At 33.6% G+C, this 16,852-nt stretch overlaps 1 protein-coding gene and 1 non-coding gene across 2 annotated transcripts; one reads left to right on the plus strand and one right to left on the minus strand.

Moving 5' to 3' along the window:
• Window positions 1–1,235: 1,235 nt before the first annotated feature.
• On the minus strand, window positions 1,236–3,695 carry LOC114287853 (LIM domain-containing protein WLIM1). The gene is made up of 5 exons (XM_028231303.2): window positions 3,140–3,695; window positions 2,456–2,552; window positions 2,160–2,203; window positions 1,969–2,058; window positions 1,236–1,742 (listed from the first exon to the last, which is right to left on the minus strand). Exons 1-5 carry the CDS (start codon window positions 3,272–3,274, stop codon window positions 1,515–1,517), a joined length of 594 nt encoding a protein of 197 aa, XP_028087104.2. The 5' UTR covers window positions 3,275–3,695; the 3' UTR covers window positions 1,236–1,514.
• A 3,666-nt stretch (window positions 3,696–7,361) lies between these two features.
• Window positions 7,362–7,433, plus strand: TRNAP-UGG (transfer RNA proline (anticodon UGG)). The gene has a single exon. It is a non-coding gene; the product is annotated as a tRNA-Pro (tRNA).
• The last annotated feature ends 9,419 nt before the right edge of the window (window positions 7,434–16,852 follow it).

Consider the following 16,852-nt stretch of genomic DNA (forward strand, 5'->3'; position numbering starts at 1 on the left):
AAACACTAAATTGTGTGAGAATTCTTGTCTCTCTATTGCTCAAAGTTCTTTTAACTGCTTTTTTATTCAAAACTATGTTCAGTTGCCATCTTTTGTAAGCTTTTCTGATTGTAATGGCCTCTTTTACATCTTTGAGTTGAACTTCTAGCTCACTAAACTTCCTCCAATTTTCAGTAGATTCTTTTTCTTTGTTAGATTTCATAATTTCAAACTGGCAAACAACATTGAATTTCATTTGATGCCACGATTTGCATATCCCCCGAATTATACAATTCAAGAATTCTGATGGTGGCTTCATAACTACTTACAGCCCACGATTCAACTATCCTAGCTGTGTTTTTATGATTATTGTTTGTTTTCGTTAACATTGACTATGAATTTGAGTGAGTTGCTGGTTATATTTTATGTGGGTGTTCATATTTCTGCTGTTTCATGGCTGAAATCTGCACCCAGGCTCTGTGGCCATCGTTACTTGACATTCTTTTAGCTTTTACTTGGGTAGAGCTTACTTATCAGCACAATTCATTTCAAATGTTGGAGCATTTATTATTTTACAGTCTACTTTGTTTGCAGGCCACCATCTCAGGTTCTGCCCACACTGCACGTGCAAAGTCGCTGCAATAAATTGGCTTGCGTATTGGTTGATGCCTCAATTTGAAATACATTTTACTATGCTCTGCAGCCATTTTAAATTTCCTTCAGCATGTTTTTTTCCTTTTTAAGGGTAGCCATTGGTTCAATAATAAAACCTTGGCCTAACAACCTTGAGGTTATGCGTTCAAGTCAAGGACAACCACTTTGTGCACTATGTCAAATGTTAAGAGTGTACCTAATCTTTTCCCTCTCAAACACACATTAATGTGTACTAATTAGGCGTTCAAGTCAAGGACAACCACTTTGTGCACTATGTCAAATGTTAAGAGTGTACCTAATCTTTTCCCTCTCAAACACACATTAATGTGTACTAATTAGGCGTTGTTATGTTTTCTTCCCTTTCTGTGCTTTTGCTTTTGTTTTTCTAACACTAAAGTCCTTTACTATTGTTCCTCCATACTGTTTCTGTGCAAGATCAAGGCCATCTGGAGTTTCAAAAAGTTTGAAGTGGATCTGGGGATGATGCCATTGGGAAAATGCCACTGAAAGCAGCTAAAATGGCAGCATGCTACAATTTTGTTTATGCTTCAAAATCTTCAATTTTGCTAGAGACAGAGTAAAAATTAAAAAAGAAAAGAAAAGAAAAAGGAATCATACATACACATTTATTCAAAATCGATTAGAGGGCAATGATAAATCACAAATGATACCCAGCACATAACTTGTCATATGATTATAAGAATAGTTAAGCCTTGTCTTCCCACTTAAGCATCCACAACCTTGTGATATCACCCAAAACAACAAACAATTGCACTCAAAAACTGGAAGCATTAAAATCTCCATCGGTAGACCATCATAAAACGTACTGAATCAACACAGACTGAAGAGAGTGAAACGACCAGAACGATTTCTTTGGCAGATCATGACTCTGCAGCGACTTCTCTGGCTTTGAGTTTCTCGTTTACAGCTTCCTTCTCATGGTCGCCTTCGAGCTGGCTTAAGTTACCCTTCTCCTTTATCAGTTGGATGTGGTGGTGCTTGCAGTAAAGACGGCCCTCATGTGCTATGTAGTTGGATGGGCTGATTACACATCCGCCATGGGTGCATTTGAAACAACTCTTGTGGTACGCAGTTCCATTCACCGTAACCTTGCATTGAATCACGTATTGTTAGTTATGTATATTTTAACATATGTTTGTTGCCCAAGGATGAGTAGGGTGTGTTATGGCCTGCACATGGCCAGTGATATAGAGTGAGCACCGTGTGTGTGAGGGTGGGTGTGAAGCGTGGGGACGCCTCACCATAAAACCTAGCTTTTGATGTTCAATGTAATAGGTACGGCATAGAATTGTAGCAAAAGTTAATGGTGTTTACCCTTTCAGTTGGATAGACGGTGTTCTTACAACCCACACATTTTTCTCTGGTTCCCCCAAACTTGCTTGAGACTTTATTCGCCAAAGGTTTCTGTTAAAATGTCTCAATAAAGATTAGCGGCATGTTATATATAGAAACTCCAGCATGATAATTATTATACCGGCAAGTACTTGATAGATTTCAGGACGTACCTCACTGTCAATGGGTTTCTCTGGTTTCACGATTTTTGGTGTCCCTGGAAGTTGCAGAAGGAAAGAAATTAGGTTGATCTAGACTACCTACAAATGAGTATTAATATTGTGTTTGGTTGAGGGATTTGAGAAAAGATTTGAAAAAAAAAGGGAAAAAAGTGGGTGAAAATTTACGTTTCATTTCACTTAATTTCACCATCCTTTTCCTTTTCTTTTCTAAATCCCTTTCCAAATCCCTCAACCAAATACAACATTAGGGTATCAGAAAGACCTAATCCATTTTTATTTTTTTTTACCTTCGAAACTTTTGTCGAGACTACCAGTCCTTTTGAAGAGCTGATCAAAGTGTGGTCTGCAGTACAGAACTCCCTCGAAGGAATTGTAATTGCCAAGCTGCAAAATAAAAAGCATCTCTCTCACTAAAATTGCATATAATAGGTGTGAAATTCTGACTCTATGCAAGAGTTTTTTTTTAGCTCTAGCTAGAATGATGAATTCATAGTTGCGTTGTACCATCCTCATGTGTCAAATGCGGTGTTGTACCTGGTCGTTTGAATCAAACCTATTTCAGTCCCCCACCAACTGCTTCTTTCTCTCTCCCTCGCATTCAATTCACAACCTAACGACCATCCCCGTTTTCAGGGAGGGAATCACTTGCTAGATCGAACCCAATGATCGGTTTGATCAGCCTAGCCTCGGGTGGTGGATCGAATGAACACTCAATTGGTAAGCTGGTGAAATATAGACTTTTTAAGGTCATGGACCTAAAAAGGGAGTCAAGTTCTTGGAGGGTCATCTCACAAGTTTCAGGTCAATCCAAAACTAGAGTGGTTGATTCATCTTCAGATCTGAATCTAGTGAAGTATGCAATACTCAAGTTGTAAAAAACAATCCCTTGGGTTTCAAAGATCACAGAGCAAACGTTATACAGGAAACAAAGAACAAACAAAATTAAGATGATCTATATATAAGGTATGTACCTTGAGTGTTCCTTTGCAGTGATGGCATCGGAAACAGGCTTTGTGGTAGATACGGTTGTCGGCGGTGAGCTTGTCGACAAGGTAGACAGTCTTGTCACAAGCCATGCATTTCTGGGTTGTTCCTGCAAATGCCATGCTTTGCTTTCCAATTCTCACACTACAAAGCAAGTGTGTACTTTTTAGCTCGCTCTCTGTCTCTCTCTCTCTGTGGCTCTTCAGTTCTTTCTCTTGTGAGCAAAGAATTCCAATGGGAGAGAGAAATACAGAGGGGGAGGAGATAATGTGGAGGTGGGTTGCAGACCAAAAGCAGAGTTGCGTCTTTTTGATAAATCGTTTTGTCCTAATATGAATCGCCTGACTACCTTTCCCAGATTTGATTATTTTCTTTTTCTTTTCTTTTCTTGTTTTCTCAACTGTTAAAATACTAGTCTGACTAACATTTTACCAAAGAATATGATATTATATATGAGCTCATAATTATTCCTTACAAACTCATCATAGTAACTTGCTGCTTACATAAGAGCCCAGTTTGGTGGAATCTGACTTTCACAATGATAGCTAATAATATTAAAGAAAATGTTACAAAATTTAGGATAAATTATATTTTGCCCCTTTTATATTTAGTTACTTTTTTATTTTGACATTTAAATTATTATTATTATTTTTTTTTTCTCACTTTGACCCTTCATATTTCAAGTTTTTTTTCCAATTTACTCATAATGTTAATTTATGTTAAAAATTAGATAGAAAATGACAAATTAACAATCACGTGAGATAAAAATATTTTATTGTATATAATTCACATCTGTAATATAAACTTAAACTCTAATATAATAATATTTTTTCATGTTATATGATAGTTATTATGGTATTTTCTGTCTAATTTTGAACAAAAATTAACTTTAATAGTAAATTGAGAAAAACTTGAAACATAAAAAGTCAAAGTGAGAAAAAAATAAACAACAATGCTTGGTAGCCTGAATTTTCATGATCCTGTCGATGTCGTTTTGATACATTCGAACAATTCAAGCCACACAAATTTGAACTATCAAGAATTTTTCAAAAATCAACTTTAATGCTGTGTTTGGTTGGGTAATTTAGGGAGGGATTTGGAAAAGGAAAGGGAAAAGGTGTGTGAAACTATGTGAAATATAAGCATGATTTATTCACATTTCACCTACCTTTTCCATTTCCCTTTCCAAATCCCTCCCCAAATCCCCCAACCAAACACAGCATAAGGGTCAAAGTGAGAAAGTGATTAAATATAAAGGGTGTAAAATGTAATTTATTCTAAAATTTATAATATTTTTTACTAGTAAATGTAGTATTGAAATATAATTTAAAATTAGACCTTGAATAATATGATAACAACAATTCAAGTGAAAAAATACAACAGGAATCAAATCACCATAAATATCTCTCCTCTTATCTTCTGTTACCTGAGATCATTTACAAGAGGCTTTTTTTTTTTTTTTTTTTTTTTTGAATTTTATTTTTAAAGTTAATTGAGAGAGTGAGTGGGGGACCATTATACATGACAGATTTTAAATTCGAATTTCAAAAAAGCAGTATCAATCACATTTTCCTACCTACCAAACATAAAATGCACACCAGAACATGTCAAATTCATATCTAAGACATTAAAGTATTTATTTGATCTATATATCTATACCAAACAAAGTAAAATAAACAGGCAAATGGCTATGCGTATTCAATCATCATGAGCAAAGTTGTCTGTTTGGTGTAGGGTTTTTTCAAATTGGATGTTGACAATTAAAATTAAAAATAAAATATTTTTTCAATTTTTAAATAATTAATTTTTTGACTTATTTATATTATTTCTACATCATTCTCACATTAATTTCTAAATATATGTATATATATATGAATGATGTCTTGCTAATTTTAGATTAATGCAACCCAATGCCGACATTGATAAACCATGAAATTAGAGATATACATGGAACTTTTTAAATAATAATCCCACCCATGTTAACCAGAATAGTGTGATCATAAGAAAATGACATTTCACGTAACAAAAAAAATTGTACAAATAAAGAAACGACAGCATATAATGATAGTTGAACCATCAAAATAAATATTTCCACCGTCTCAAAATAATAGGTTTTTTTGAAAAATTTAATTTTTTTGATAGTACAATTATTGTACTTTAAAAAAATTAATTTGCCAAAATTATCTTTTGATATTACATTTTTTAAAAAATATCAATTATCATAATTGTACTTTTTGTTTTAATGAATTTAAAAGAAGGGCAAAATAAAAAATTCATATTATTTTTATCCTTAATTTTTGAAAATAGACTAATATTTTGGAACAATGAAAAATTGAATAAGAGACTAATATTTTGAGACGGAAAGAATAATAGTTTCGGAATATCATAGGAATATATTTTTTTATTAAATATATTTATTATGTTTTTTATGTTCTTTAATTACTTAATATAAACAATCAATAATCCAGCCTTGCCCAAAAGAGGATGGACATTTTTCTATCCAAAAGTCTGAGGTGCCAGAACTTGATCAATCAATACTTAGCTGGCATGCTTTCTTTTTTAAACAAATCCCCTGTTCTTCTCATTCCATTTGATGTAGTTTTTTTCAAAAGAATTTTTTTTAAAAAAATGTGTTAGAATGTTTAATGTAATTTTTATTTGCAACTTATAATATAAAAATAACTCAAATAAATTTAAAAAGATTGATTATTATAAATTGAAAGAAGATATCATCTTCATTGGTAAGTGTAGAGGGGTAAAAATAAAAGCATTAACCTCAAAAGCCCAAAGACAAGAATGATTGGCCCAAAACATTTAGTCCAGCCAAAGAAGTCCAAAGTGAAAAAGAAGCCCAATAATGTCCATCTGATAAAAAGACAGTGTCGCGTGACCAAAGTCAAAATAAAATCGCCTCTTAAAGGGAGATCTACAAAGTAAAGGAGTGCCCTTGGATCCATGTACAATCAACGATGGAGATCAAGACTGTCAGAGATAAGGATTTGGGATCAAAACATTCAAATGACATGACCAAGATCCAACGGTCGAAGTATTAGCAAATTGGGCATAAAATGTCGAACTAATCTAAGCCACCCACAATAAAAAATCTAACAATGAGAAATTAAGGCAACTTGACCACTTGCCCGACCAAGGTTTGATGGCATGCAAGACCATTGGATCAAGATGGTCATCCAACGGCTAAAATATAAGGTATTAGCACTATAAAAGAAAGAACCAGAGATAGCAATAGGGAAGCGAAAAAAAAACAATATAGTTCAATCTTTCTTTTCAATATAATATGTCCACACACTGTTTTGACTTGATCGTTGGAGGGTCCTCCCCACCTAATCTAGTTGGGAGTGATCACTAACGGCTTAGTGTCTTCTTGCAGAGTATAGGAAGGAACAATTCATCTCACTTTTCTTGTAGAGAATATTTTAGCCTTCCACATTAAGCATAGTAATTAGTAAGTCATTGTGTCATGCATATATATCAGAGTATATATTTTTTCTTTTAACAAGAAACGAATTTTTCTCTGCTTCACTCCAATTATATTTGTTTAAGTATCTACATGTATATAATTTATTTTTCTTAAATATAATAATACCAAAACATTAAAATATTACACATAACATTCATTTTCACTTGTTTATGTCTCATTTTCAATTTTTGTTATAAATTATTTTTTGTAATATACAAAATCATCTCTCATTTTATTAGTATTGTTAAAACTAAAGTTACAAAATTAGTTACTCTTCTATCTTCTCAATTTACACCGCCCTCGATATAATATCGCGGAGAACTTTGTTCTACTCATTACCAAGAAGAGAGATTCTTAAAATTGAAAAGACATGAAAAAAAAAATAAAAGAAGTAGAAGTTATTTATTTATTTTTAATTATTTATGAATTGAAGATCCAGACATAATTGAAAATGGAAGGGATCAAAAGTGTTATAACTTATTGCTTTAATTCCATATATACAAAAAGCAAGCATTGCTTACAGTAGCCAGGCACATGATGAGATGAGCTGTGGGGCTTTATACAATAATGATGAAAGGAATTTGTAGTAGCCCTAGCTGACAGCTTTCCTCCCCCCACCATCCCCTGAAAATTGGTCCCCCTAAACCAGAAAAGATGCCCCAAACCCATCATTAACTATCATATACTATGAATAATGTAAATATTATAATTGTAAATGTTAAGTAACAGAAGGGCATTTGGTCTAGTGGTATGATTCTCGCTTTGGGTGCGAGAGGTCCCGAGTTCGATTCTCGGAATGCCCCTACAATTGATATTCATTGTTTTTTAAACCGCAATTACTCCGAAAGGGAAACAGGACAACTCGAGCCTTTTTTTGATTAATTTTCTTTTCTTTTCTCTCCTTCTTTTCCACCAGCCAAACAGGACAAAATGCTTCCCCACAATGACATGACACAATGCTACAATTGGATGGAACACGTGGGATGGCAAATTAAGAGAGAAAAGAAAAGAAAAAATTAGGTAGTAGTGAATTGTGGAGATGTGATTCATGTAGTCCGCATATTTCCATTCATCAACCTTGAATTTCACCAAAAAGTCCTTGAATTTATGGAAACTGTTTTCACACCAAAAGCAAAATGAAATGAATAAACCATTTTATTCAAACTCTTCATTATTTTTGTTTCTGAAAATACAAAAAATAAAAATGAAGAAAACGTAAACATAAACCAAACACACTTGCATCTTTCAGTAATTATTCGTTGGTTGTGGCTTTGACCCTTGGAACTCCCTCACATCAATGTGTTTTCTCCAAGATCAAATCCTAAAAAAAAAAAAAAAAAAACTAGTTTTGGTTACAACTTTATCTTCATACATTGATGCCCAATTACTCATATTTATTCCAACTTACCGATCATGAGCCAACCATACATTCTCTTATAGTGTTGTAGTTTGTTTTTATCACCCTTTAAATGGATTCATTTTTTAATCCTGTCCCCCAGTTCCTTGTCATTTGTTTTATCATAATCGCCGTGATTCATTTATTATTCTTTTCTTGGCAAGACCATGGTCCTTTGATCAACTCACAATGCTCCTTTGGTCTTGCCAATTGCACATAAGCTTTCATGTTATAAAGCGTGTAGCATGATAATTTTTTTTGCATAATTGATGTTGTTCATCAATTGAGTACTGGGGATAGATAGATACCGTTGGTTAATTCGTTTGCATCTATTTTTCTCTATTAAATTTCACATTGAAAAATCAGGAAATTTCTACATCACATCTATTCTTTGTTTGTTTGTGTTAATGTATATATGGTATATATCTCTATATATATTAGGTATTGATTTTTTAGATATATTAGGTATTGTCATAGTTAGGTCTCTTATAGGATACTCTTTCTCATAATTAAATTTCTAGCATGATACTCTTTCTCAGCCTATATATACAGGCCTTCTATTGTATAAGACATATCATTCAATACAAATCATTCAATACAATACATATTATTCTCTTTCTCTACTATTCTAACATGATATCAGAATTAGGTTAAGTACCTAATAATTTTGCTTCACCAGCGGGCGGTAGCCTTGCCTTAGCCGCCCGTCGGACCTCAATCCATTCCGCTGCTATTTTTTCTTTTCAGTGTCACTTCGTGGTGATTTCTTCCTTTATTCGCTCATTTATTCCTACCCCAAATATCTTTATTATATTTTTATTTTTTTTTACTCGCAATCCACTTTGGTATTATACCTATCATAGTGAGCATGGCTATACACCATCCAAACCACCCAAGTCAACTCCTTGGCGCACTCTAAGCCACTCTCTTGGCACACGTCCCTAAGTCGTCCCCCTTGGCGCACCATCCAAGCCACCCTCTATGGTGCATAACCTAAGCCACTTCTCGCACCCCATCCAAGCTGTCCCCTGACACACTCAGTCATTTGTTGCCATCATCGTTCAGCACCACATCATAAGTTATTTGTGCGCCATACTTGTTGGTTCAACATCCGTTCTCTACATCGGTCCAGCATGACCCCTTTAAATTGTCATGATATTGATTCCGGTTAGCTTCTACATCGGTTCGGTATGACCTCTTTAAACTGCCCCAACATTGATTCCGGTTAGCTTCTACATCGATCTGGCATGACCCTTTTAAACTTCTCCGACATTGATTCTGGTTAGCTCCTACATCGGTCCAGCATGACCCCTTTAAACTGTCCCGACATTGATTCCGGTTAGATCCTACATCGGTCCGACATGACCCTTTTAAACTGTCCTGACATTGATTCTGGTTAGCTCTTACATCGGTTCGGCATGACCCCTTTAAACTGTTCTGGAATTAGTTCCAGCCAGTTCCTACAATGGTCCGACACGACCATAAACTGTCTCTCGACATTAGTTCCAGCCAGTTTCTATATCAGTCCGGTATGACCTTAAATTGTCCTGACATTAGTTTCAACCAGTTCCTACAATGGTCTGACACGACCATAAACTGTCTCTCGGCTTTAGTTCCGGCCTCTGATCTATTTCAAGCGCCCTTGCGCTCCTATTCGGATTTTACAATCCATTTGTCTTTTATTTTATTTAGTTTTATTTCATATTTTAGTTTCTCTCTCCAAACTCAAGATGTTTATCCTCCTTGAGTTTAAGGGGGATGTTAATGTATATATGATATATATTCCTACATATATTATGTATTAATTTCTTGAATATATTAAGTATTGCCATAGTTAGGTTCCTTATATACTCTTTCTCAACTTATATATATAAGCCTTCTATTTTATAAGACATATCATTCAATACAAATCATTCAATACAATACATATTATTCTCTCTCTCTACTATTCTAACATTTTGTAAGGAAATTGATATAGGTAGTTGTAATGTGGTGGCTTATTGGTCCCATTTGTATAGCATGTTTCTCATTTTTCAAGGGAAAAAAAAAATTAATTGAGGTATTCATACGATATAAAATGTAGTGGTAAAAAAAAAGGTATGGCTTCTGTCTAGTCCGGGATCGGACTGAACCGTGCTGTTGGGCCCGTTGAGGCCCACCACGGGTCTCGTTTTGATAATCTGAACCGTTCAATGTGTAGAACTCGTTGAGTACTATATATCTATTAAAAATCACGTTGATCAGATATCGATAGCTATGTGATCAAATCAGTTTCGTATTTAAAAAATTGGACGGTGAACAAACTAACGGTTGACAAAAAACTGATTTGATCATATAATTATCGATATCTGATCAACGTAATTTTTTAAAGGCATATAGCACTCGACGAGTTCTACACATTGAACGGTTCAGATTATCAAAATGGGACTCGTGGTGGGCCCTCACGGGCCCAACAACACGGTCTAGTCTAATCCCAGACTGGACAAAAGCCATACCCAAAAAAAAAATTATACATGTCAGCCGTTGCTTGTTATTGTTGATTAGTTGAATACTCTTATTGTTTTTTATTAATTTAAAAATTATTATTAAAAAAAAGTTAAGAAGAATAATGTCTAACCACGTATCTAGTCATAAAAAGAAAAATAAAAATAAAAAGCATTGTTCAAATAATCATCAAAGAAATTCATGGGCTTAAGGCCGCGCGAACCAAATGGTTCTATTTTGGTCGATGTTAAAAGGCCATGTAGCAACAGAATAGTACTATTTTTGGTATAATTTTTAGGGCTACTTATAGTGTTTTTTATTTATTTATTTTTAAAATTAAAAAAATATGCCTAAGCATTTAATATAGTTTTTGTTTATAGTTTATAAAATAAAAATAATTTAAACAAGCTAGTTATTGAGAAGTATTGCATTTAAGTTTTGTTTTATGATCTTTTGGCATATAAAAAATTACACCAAATAAGTTCAATATGCTGAAATATGTGACTTTCTTATTTGACATGGCACAATATAAAATATTTAACTAAGCAAGCGTCCTTACTTGTTTAATACCTTAATTTATATGATTAACTATGGTCCCGTTTGATAGAATTGTGAGAAAGTGATTATAACTTATAGTTTAACAGCTTATAACTTATAACTGTGAACATAAGTTGATTTTTGACTTATAAATTAAGGTTCTCCTCTCCACTCAAAGAATAAGTTGATTTTTGATTTACAAAAAGTTATAAACTGTATTATTAAACTGAACCAAACACATCAAAATAACTTAAATTAAATTAAAAATTAAAATAAACTGAAAATTAGTCCTACCAAACAGGACCTATGCTTTCGTGATTGTATAAAAACAATATTATGATAAGTACATGGAAGATCTCATTGGCTATTCGGTCAAAGAAAAATGCTTGGGAGCACTAATTAGTGCTCCCACTAATTAGGTGGTAGTGGGTCCCGTCATTAATGATGTGATGTTTTGGTCTTGGAGTTATATATTTTTTTATCTTTTTTACTTTTTTTAATGCATTAGTGCTATTAGTGGTGATATTTTTAGTGGGATGAATCATTATTGTTCGATCAAATTTTAAAATGAACCCAATTTCCAAACATGGTGATTATTTTATGGGCAAATTACATATACACCCCTCGAGGTTTCGGAAATTACATCCCGCCTCCTGAGGTTTGTATTTTCATAACAATTTGCCCCCTGAGGTTTATATTTCATAACAAATTACCCCCTAATTTCTTATGCAAATATAGCATTCAGGGGGGAATTCGTAATTTCTCAAACCTCAGGGGGGCATCTGTAATTTAGCCAAACCTCGAGGGGTGTATATGTAATTTGCCCTTATTTTATTCTATTGCAGTGTTCTCCGTTGAACACAGATGGCACTCTAATCTAGGATATGATAATCTTCGGATACAGAGAAACCCTGGGATAAGATTTTGTGTCTAACACGCAATGAGACTATTGCTAAGGTCTAATGCTTATGGCCCGTTTGTTTTGGGTTATAGCAAGGGTATTAAGATTACTAGTACCTTGGGATTAGTATATAGGGTGTTTGTTTTGAGAGATAGCCTTGGGACTATTAACACCTTGGGACTAACTAATACCTTGGGGCCATGTTTGTTTGGGCGGACTGGATTAGCATTCCCATGATTAATAGTCCTTGGATTACGAATCCGTTGGATTATGTATCCTATCTTAACTAATAGTCAAGTTTAAAATTAATAGTCCGTACTTCAATTGTTTAACCAAACATCGGATTAATAATTTTATTGGACTATTAGTCCAATCCCAAGCTCATGTCCACCCAAACAAACATGACCTAGGGGTATGTTTGATTGGAAGGATTAGAGTATGGGATTGGGATTATTAATCCGTGGGCCCAATTATCCCATGTTTGGTTTGACAATTTGTTTTAGGATTATTAATCCAATGAATAATTAATCCAACAAATTTGTAGGATTATTAATAATGGGGTAGGGGTGGGATTGTGAATACCACACTAATTTGATAGGATTATTTATACCTCACTATTAATCTTGTCGAATCAAACAAGGCCTGGTATTACTAATACCTTGTTTGTTTTGAGAGATAGGGAGGGTACTACTAATACCTTGGTATTACTAATACCCTTGGGAGGGGATTCATAGTGAGGAGGTAGAGATGGTATTAGAAAAATAGTGAGGGGATTAGAAATTTTTTTATTTTTTTTATTTTTTATATATTGGAAATTTTTTTTAAAATATAATTTTTAATTTTTTATATTTTTTTATTTGTTTTATTATTTTATATAAAAATAATTTAACAATTCCTCACTACTAATCCCCTCACTATCAATCCCCTCGCTACTAATCCCCTCACTATCAATCCCCTCACTAACAATCCCCTCATTATTAATCCCCTCACTATCAATCCCCTCCATTCTATCTCTGAAAACAAACGACTCTCACTAACAATCCCCTCACTATTAATCCCCTCACTATCAATCCCCTCCATTCCATCTCTGGAAACAAACGGGGCCTATATGCCCCCTAGAGCTTAGGGATGGCAATTTAAACCCAGCTTGACGGGGACCCGATCCTCCGACCCCGAAATAAATGATTTTTCTCTGAAAAATATCCCCACGGGGACGGGGATGGTATTAAAAAATCACTCCCCGATCAATTTCGGGCCGGGGACGGGAATAGGCTCCTGAGCCCCGGCCCCGCCCTGAAATTTCCCCGCTAATACCTATGTTAAAAAATCACTCACTAGTTGTATTATAATATATATCTAGTATATCATTATATCTATTTGAGTATTATATCTATCTGACTCACTCTCTCAACTCTATCACTCTCTCGTTCTTCTCACTCACCCCACCCTCTCGTTCTTCTCTCTCAACTCTCTCTCACAGTCAGCGTGTCCCACCACTGCCGTTGATCTCGCCACAGCCACATCCGCTCGTTCTTCTCACTCACCCTCTCGTTCTTCTCTCTCAACTCTCTCACTCTCACAGTCGGCGTGTCCCACCACCGCCGTTGATCTCGCCACAGCCACAGCCACAGCCACAGCCACCGGTCACAGCCACAGCCGCTAATACCTGTGTTGATCTCGCCACAGCCGCCGTTGATCTCGCCACAGCCACGGTCTCTCAGATCAGATCTGTTACTGTTAGATCTGTATCAGATCTGTTATCTCTTTCTCTCTCTCGCTTTGATCTGATTGTTGGTACATCTATTTTTTTTTTCAAAATTTTTTTTTTAGTTTAAATCTGTTGAGATGATGATTATGTATATATATTTTTTTCAGATTGTTTTTTTTTTATAAATTAAATCTGTTGATGATAATGAAAATATATATATTTTTTCAGATTAATTATTTTTTTAATTTAAATCTGTTGATGATGATTGTTGGTACTCAGATCTGCTATGTTGATTTGTTGTTCTTGAACAAAATAAAAAAAAATTAAAAAAATCTCGGGGATTTTTCGAGGTCGGGAAAACTCGATCCCCGTTGGAGACGGGGATGGGGAGTGATGAGTTTCCCCCTGCCGGGGATCGGGGACGGGGACGGGGATATTTTAACCTTCGGGGATCGGGGACGGGGAGTGGGGACCCCGGCCCGTTGCCATTCCTACTAGAGCTTAATAAATGTTTTTTAATGTTAAAAATAGAAATGTAAAAAAAATTCAAAAAAATTGACCAAATCGATTGAACCAAATCAAACCAGTCATATATGGTTTTTTTTTTTTTTTAACAAGAATCGGTCTGCACAGTTTTTTAATTTGATTTTCTGTTCAGTATTGGTTCAAGCACTTTGTATACTAAACTAAATCGAAACTGACTGCTTCAACATATATTATATTTATAATATATATATATATATATAATCTAATAATGTAATGATATTAATAAGTATAATAAATTATTAACCTTAATTAACATTATCATCCTTATAATCTAAGTTTGTAAACTCTTATTATATATAATCTTAAATTTAACTCATTATTCTTGAAATTTTAGTATTTTTTAATTTGTTTTTGTTAATATAGAAATTGAAAAGTATTTATTAAATGGATGGATTTGATATATTTGACATAGTGGGCAAATAATTAATTTAATGTTTTTATATAGATTAGTGATTATATTTAAAACTGACTCGAGTTTAAAAGGTCCTAAATTGATTAAATCACATCGAACCTAACCGTTTTAATCGATTCGGTTAAGTTCTCCTTCGATTTGATGGGAGAAGCCGTTTGTATCAATATTCAAAATAATAAAACTGACATTATTAATTTGGTAATTTTTTTTACCAAAATACCAACTTTATTGAACCAATTACATCCTAGTTGAAAGTGCGTTTGGGAACAGGCTAATTTAGTAACTTTTTGGCTATTTGGCTAAAAAGGTAGGTAAAAAAAACTTGTATGTTTGGGAAGACTTTTTGGCTAATTACGAAAAGATGTGCAAAAAGTAGAAAGAAAAGAGAATCTTTGACTTTTTGGTATGAGTTTTTGGCTTTTTGGCTAATTTAGTAACTTTTTGGCTAATTGGCTAAAATAACCTCTTGCCAAACGAGGCCTGACTGAGGTACTCATCTATATTTCTTATCAATGAAATTATTTTCTGCCCAAAACAAAAAATAAATAAAGAACTAAGGTTTAGTTCAAAAAATGAAATGGCTTCACTCTAGATCCCATAAATTGTTTTATATATTGAATTTTTTTTTTTTTTTTTTTTGTTTGGTAGACTTCCAATTAAACTGAAGAGAATTCGCACTCTTAACACAAAAGTTCATGGGATTATAACTTTAAATTTACTTTGTGTTAAATTTTGAAGGTGTCTTCTCTTAATTAGTAATTATTTAATAGTTAGAAATACCAATTCAACACATTGACATAATCCACTCTAACTAAGAAAAGCATTAGTTATGGGATGAGTAAAACTGACCTTAACTATTTTACTTCAGTAATGTTAGAGACACTAACAAACGTACGAACAAACATACTAATTAGATATAATATTAGATGGTCCCATATCAAATTATGGAGTCCACCTAAAAGCTTTACATTTTGGTTAGTATATGTTTGTTGATATATTTAGGGGAAGTTATGAGCGGTCCTATGGACCGGTCTTATTACCCAATAGATTCTATCCAAAAAAATTAAACAGTATTTTTTATTTTTACGTCTAGACTCAACACTGCAAATTTATCACTGGTTTAAACAAATTTATTACTGATTTATCACTAGTTTAAACAAATTTATCACTAATTTATTACTGGTTTAAACAAATTTATCACTGGTTTAAACAGAGTTATTATTGGAATCTTTCCCAATATACAGAGAGAGAGAGAGAGAGAGAGAGAGAGAGAGAGAGAGAGAGAGAGAGAGGAGACTCGATGATAAAATACCCAAATCTGCCTTGAAAATATCTAGATCTGAAGCCATCGACAAAGTTCGTCATCAAAGACAATAAATTGCTAATGGAGGATTGTGGCAATAGCGGTGATGTCGATGGCAATCAACAAAGGAGGATGACAGTGGTGTGGGGTGAGCGAAGATGGCAGCGAGGGAGAAGGACAAGGACGGTGGTTGATACGAGCACCATTGATGACAACAGAGAAGGACTTAATGGTTTCGGTAGGTGTAGTGACGGTAATATAGACAGTTGAGAACTTAATAGTGTATTTAAAAGGTCAACAAGACTTATGAATAATTAATTTCATTTAATGAAATTGGCTGGTAAATATCCCATATATTTACTAATATTTCTAATATTACTGTGAATATTTTAATCATAGATGGGAGACGATATCAACCCACCACATATATATGCTGCGATAATATTCCCAAACTACTAAATAATTTTAAGATGTTAACTCCATATAAATAGATAAGTGTTGTTGAACAGTTAGCTAGCCATTGAATCCACCTCAGATGAATGCTTCATATAATCCACATCTTCATAGAGTTCCCATTTATTTGCCTAACAGTCTGACATCCCTACCTCGTGGCTCTTTAATAACTACATCGATATTCCCAATGGTCCCATCTACAAGTAATTATCTACCATTTATAAACATAAATGTAGCACCATAGTTTCCAATATAATAGAACTAGAATAATACCCTAAATAATAATTTTTTTTAAAACTAAATAATAATATAAAAATCAAATAATAATAATAATTTTTAAATTTTATTTATTTTTATCAGAGTTATGCATAACAGAAGTTTTTTTTATTCTTATATCATCAATTGTGTGTTCTAAGTTCTTAATAAAAAATACATGCCATAATTGAATTAGTAAAAATTAAAGAATAAATCAAAAAAATTAA

Source organism: Camellia sinensis, chromosome 3, assembly GCF_055761805.1.
Source record: "Camellia sinensis isolate YWXY chromosome 3, ASM5576180v1, whole genome shotgun sequence".
Classification (NCBI taxonomy): Eukaryota; Viridiplantae; Streptophyta; class Magnoliopsida; order Ericales; family Theaceae; genus Camellia; species Camellia sinensis.